The 6,000-nt window shown below is 41.2% G+C and overlaps 1 protein-coding gene across 4 annotated transcripts in view; it reads right to left on the reverse strand.

The window, feature by feature from the left end:
- The window catches only part of Diaph3 (diaphanous related formin 3), a 460,724-nt gene extending 456,185 nt beyond the window's left edge, over positions 1-4,539 (reverse strand). For all 4 annotated transcript variants that reach the window (XM_077792732.1, XM_077792731.1, XM_077792729.1 and 1 more), the window contains exon 1: positions 4,360-4,539. In XM_077792732.1, the coding sequence (XP_077648858.1) occupies positions 4,360-4,539 (180 nt within the window). The remainder of the gene's footprint in view (positions 1-4,359) is intronic.
- Positions 4,540-6,000: the final 1,461 nt, after the last annotated feature.

Consider the following 6,000-nt stretch of genomic DNA (forward strand, 5'->3'; position numbering starts at 1 on the left):
CTCTCTCTCTCTCTCTCTCTCTCTCTCTCTCTCTCTCTCTCTCTCTCCTGTTGGGGAGAACCACTACCTGACTCTTATACCTTCTGATCACCCATTTCTACCTCTGTAGCCACACAATGATACATGTATGTGCCCTTAGGACCCAAGCTGACACCCAGACTAATCTGCACATTTTTTAAATCCTTAATCATGTATGCAGAGTCCATTTTGCCATATCACGTAACATTTACAGGTTCCCAGGATCCAGGAGTGGATATCTTTTGGAAAGTCATTACTCAATTTACTACACCTGCCTCAAAATAAACTCAAAGCAATTAGCAAGGATGTACTAATCTCATCAAGCCTCCTTTGTTTTCAACTTTAAATTCCCACTTCAGTAAGCAAAAGGTCTCCAACCTTATACCTCTTTCCACCTTACAACCTGCATATAACCAGGAAATCACTAACTATTCATTAAAGGCATTATGACAGGTGTGATGACGCACACCTGTAATTCCAGCAACTCAGGACGCTGCAGCTGGAGGATTGTAAGTTGGAGGCCAGCCTTGGCAACTTAGAAAAATTTCGTCTCGAAATTAAAATAAAAGAAAAAAAAATCTGGGATGTTGCTCAGTGGTAGAGCACCTGTGAGTTCAATCCCAGGTACTACAAAAAAAAAAAAAAAAGAAAAAAAAAGGCATCACTAATTATTGTTAATGGTTCTCTTAAATGAGAAAATCAGTGAAGATTAAAATTCCCAGCAGCTATAAAGAGTAATATAGGACAGTGATTAAGGATCAAAGCTATGTGACCTTAGGCAGTCTCTTCATATGATAAACACAGATAATATAAAATTTGTAAGTCATGGACTTGGACTGAGCACCTGCACTGAGGCTGACAGACCAAACCAATATCATTTAGTCACAGTAACTTGAGTTTGGCAAGCTGAAGAAGGCCAGCCAGCCAGTTAACTAATTAGGCTATAACCAACTGTTAAGCTTTAACCAAATGACCACTTTGATTGACTAAGCTGTCATCAATTAAATTGTTTTCTATGACCTCACTATTTTCCTATAAATTCTGTCTAATCACAACATTGGAGTTCTCGGAACTGCCCCTAGTTCTAGGAACTGTCCAATTTGCAAATCATTCTTATTTTGCTTTGCTCAAATAAAGAGGCAGGCAAACCAAAACAGCTACTTAGGAGGCATCCTTAAAATTGGTATATTAGCCTTAGGCCAGAAATTCAGGTAAAGCTGAGCACAGACCTCCAGCCCTTCTTAAGAATCCCAGTGCTGGGGCTGGGGCTGGGGTTGTGGCTCAGTGGTAGAGCACTTGCCTGGCATGCACAAGGCCCTGGGTTCAATCCTCAACACCCACATAAAAATAAATAAACAAACAAAATAAAGGTATTGTGTCTAACCAAAAAATAAATATTAAAAAAAAAGGATCCCAATTCAAAAAAATGATCCAAAATTGTCAGTCTGATCAGGTTCCTGGTAGAAACATTCTAAATATCTCCATAGAAAAGCAATCCCAGGGGCCTAGGTTCAGTGGTACAGCACTCACTATAAGTGTAAGGTCCTAGATTTGGTTCCCCAAAAAACAAGCCATTAAGAAAGAAAACTGTCTTGTTTAAGCCTCCTGGAATCCTACAGGTTAAGATAAAGCAATGAAATGAACTTACAAAGATCAACAGGAGCTAGTCACCATGAGGCCAAGCCAAAGACTGCACATACCAGAACAATTATATAAAGACTAGTAACAGACAAGTAAAACGTTTTAAGGGAGGGGGGCCTAAAAAAAGGGGGACCACTCAGGCAGAATTGAAAAGGAAGCAGATCTAATGTGGTAATCACAACTGATGATGGAATTTCAAAGATCACATGAATACAAATTACTTCTAAATATGAAATCACAATTCAAATCAAATCCCATCCACACAGTATTTTTGATATGTTTATTCATTTTAGAGCAAAACAGTTAAGGTGCAGGACAGGCTGAATAAGTTGTCTGCAGGGCATGCCAAACAAAGTTAGCTGCAGGGTTACCTGGCCACTCAAACCCTAGGTCTGGTTCTTTATCACCTGTTTGCTTCAAGCCCAAAGGCCTAAGCCCCCACTCAAAGCTGAATGCTTCGCCCCCCTGCTCAAGACTGAACACTCAACCCACCGCTCAAGGCTGAACACTTAACCCCCTTGTGTGCCAACAAGGCAGCTTGCAGACCCAGAGACCCCATTAGATTTGGGCTATAAAAACTCCTTTCCTCCGGGCCTCTCTCTCTCTCTTGCTCTTGCTCTGTCTCTCTTGTTCTTGCTCTCTCTTGCGCTCTCGCTCGCTCTCTCTCTCTCTCTCTCTCTTTCTCTTTCTCTCTTTTCTCCTCTGTTGCACTGCTGCAATAAAGATCTCCTGGTCGCTCCGAGTGTTGTGGTCACTTTCCTTTCATATTAGATTTTAGATGTCATTCCATAAGGCTTTTAACAAATGGTGTGATGCAAAAGGAAATATGGCACACCTAAGCAATGAAAAACATAGAAACTAGAACCCAAATCACAGGATATAGACTTTGATGACACTAAACATAAATATTGATTTGGGTTCTGTTTTCACAACCTCCTTGCTGGGAATTAGGGAAAATAATAACTCCCATGTTCCATATGAGCCACTGGAGTCAAGACAAAACAGAACGATTTTTTTTTTTTTAAATCAGGGATTGAATCCAGGGTCCCTTAACCACTAAGTGACATCCCCATCCCTTTTTATCTTTCTGAGACAGGATCTCCCTAAATTGCTTGAGACCTTGCCAAATTGTTGAGGTTCACTTTGAACTTGGGAAACTCCTGCCTCAGTCTCCCAAGCACTGAGATAGGCATGTGCCACCATGCCAAGCTAGAATGAAATTATTAACCCAGGAGTAGATTATAAAAGGAAGTCATTATTCCAGTTGATTTTTCTCATATTGGGCAGAATCTTTCACCGCCAAATTAACTCTCTCCTATTCTTCAAATCTGTCAAGAAAACAATGATCAAGTACAGGCTTGGTCAATTTGATACTTAATTTAGTATAATTAATTCCTATTGTTCCTCATTTTCAGTATGCTGAGATATCTCATAGCCATGCTCAGTTGATTTTGGTTTGTAGGAATGAAGATTGAACCCAAGGCCATGCACATGATGGGCAAGCATTCTTCCACTGAACTACATCCCCAACCCTTTTTATTTTGAGACATAGTCCTGCTAAATTGCCCAGGCTGGCCTAGAACTGGTGATCCGCCTTCTTCAGCCTCCATAGGAGCTAGGATTACAGGGCTGTGTCTAAGGGAAGGCTCAACTCTTATTTATTTTTTTAAATATTTTTTAGTTGTTGATGGACCTTTATTTTATTTACTTATTTATATGTGGTGCTGAGAATCTAACCCAGTGCCCCACACTCTACTGCTGTGCCAGACTCTAGCCCCTCAACTATTATTTTTAATAATTTTTTCTATATTTAACTAAATGTCATATTTAGCAACTGGTTCACAAGCCACTATTCCCTTAATTTGTGAATCATGAGGCAAATTACTCAAGTTTTACTTGTCTACAAATCGCAAATGCTGTGCTATCACTATATTAAAAAATATTTTTCCTTATTCTTAAGTCAATGAAGAGGTTAACATTACATTTCAATTTGGTTGGGCCTGACCCACATCTATCAAGCTTCTAGGAGTTACTTACACACACACACACAACCAAATGAATCGCTAGTCTTTCACTAGCTAAGACAAAACTTTCAAGGTGCTAATCATGACAGTTCCCTTGAGTGTTGAAGTGAGTAAGTAAAATAAATCAGAAGAGCAAGTTTCAAATACTTAGACTTCTTTCCAAACTAAACATTCTTTAGCAGTGACTACATGACCCGCCAAGTTTTAAAATGGGCTGTTTCAACTTGGAAAAATGCATCTACCTTAAAAAGCTCTTATTGAATTAAAAATTAAGCAGAAAAATAAATACTATCACCTAAAAGTTCACTTTCTGTCTTATACCCTCTTACTCTAAGGAAAAGAGAGAAGTTCGATTTTTTTAAAAATGCAATGTTCACGTAGATGACGTCAACACATACATATTTGAACTGCTTTACAGGTCGGCCTTAAGAAATGTGGGCTAGCACAACAATCAGTGCATTTGTACAATTATCCTAATAGAATTGGACCCATCGTGGTCGATCTATGAAGATTAGCAGCTCTAGATATTTAGAACAAAATTTAATCCCCAGTCCCGGTGTGCCCAACCTGGCTGTCAGCCACGTCTAAATTTAATGGGCTCCAAGGATGCGAGGACCGGTTCACATCACCTGGGTGAGGCGAGAGCAGCCTCATCCCAGCAGTAGGCGATACTTACAAATTTGGGGCGTTTCTCCCCAGGATCCTCTGGCCCGCGAGGCAACGGAGGGTGTTGGGGGCCCTTCTTGCGCTGAATCTTGCTCTCCCGGCAGCTGCGGAGCAAGGCAGAGGAGGGATAGGGGGCCCCGGCGGCGGAGCCATAGGCTGGGTGGTGCAGCCGCGGCCGGTGCCGCTCCATCTTTCCCCACAGCACCCGGACCAAGAGAAGGCAATCCTTCACCAAGCACAGTCGGGGCTCAGGGATCAGGGTGGGTTCGCCTTCCTGGTTCCGCCGCCCACGCCGTTGACCCAGCCCAGCCCAACCGCTACAGCACAGGCCCAGGCCAACACATCCGAAATCTCCCGCCACCTAGGGTCCGCCTTAGATTCGCCAATCCCGCGCCGCTGGTTCAATTACACGTCAGAACCCCGCCCCTTCCGGGACTGTCATAAGGTGATTGGCTGTTCTGCCTGTCTATTCCGCTACTCTACTCCTCCAGCAGTCCTCGCTATGCAACTTAAAGGCACAGAATGAGTTCGGATTTGTAGACCCCAGGCAGAACCAATGAGAAAGTCACTTTCCTCTTTTGGGAATTTGGAGAAACCGCTTCTCGCCAAACTGGAAGGCAATCGAGACTGACTGAGTGCCTTTGGAACACTGATGGAATGCAAAATTATTTACTAGCCTCTTACATGTCTCCGGAGGTTTCGGTGGGTTGGCCACAGAAAAGTGCTGGACACTCTGGGAAAGAATGTATGCTGGACACACTTAGCACCCGCACAGTGCCTAAATGATGCCTGTTGGCTCTGGGTTAGGAGAGGGCTCCACCAAAAATTAGCCTGATTGGACACAAACTTTTACACAAATAACGGTTATAGCAGTTCTCTGATTTATTGAGAACACAGAGGAGAGAGAAATTTTGTCCCACCGTCCCAGACGTGGGACACTATAAAAACCTAAATAGAGTATATAGTATGTAATATATAATTATATAAAATGTAATATAATGTGTAATAATTATAACAATATAAGTATGTTAAAATAAATATAATATTGGTTAATAATAATATATGAGCACTCGATGATGAGCTCCAACCTATTTTAATGCACCTGTATCAATTTCGTTGAAATATTCACAAAACTGAATACTTAGGACTTTAATAGGTTAAACCTGAAGATCTACTCCAGATCTGGGAGGGATGCATAGGTTTTCACCAGGCAGAAAACAGTGGTGGGGCATTCAGTTAAAAGGCATTTCAGGGAGGTGGAAGGCCAAGAGTGGTCAAAAGCATGAAGTTGAAGCAAATTTGTCAGCATATAATAAAGGCCCTTGAACTGAAACTATGCAGAAGATTTTGTGTATTATGACAGTCAAGATAGGAAGTTAGCACAGTTTTCTCATGTATTAGTGTACCTTTTCCTTTCTTTAAAAGCCATCTTTTCCTTTGAACTGTTTCCTTATAATATCCATCTTCTGACTATATGAAAGTGGTATGGGCCAGTAAACATGTATTACTAATTTTGGCACAAGAAACAATTCCAGGTACTCAAGAGAGATTAGCATAGAGGTTCAGAAAAATAGGCCTTGGTTCCAAATAAATCTTCACAGATTTTTTGTTTCAGGATTTTTGTTTAGTTAATTTGGGGCATTTTTTTTTT

This window comes from Urocitellus parryii, chromosome 2 (genome assembly GCF_045843805.1).
Source record: "Urocitellus parryii isolate mUroPar1 chromosome 2, mUroPar1.hap1, whole genome shotgun sequence".
NCBI lineage: Eukaryota > Metazoa > Chordata > Mammalia > Rodentia > Sciuridae > Urocitellus > Urocitellus parryii.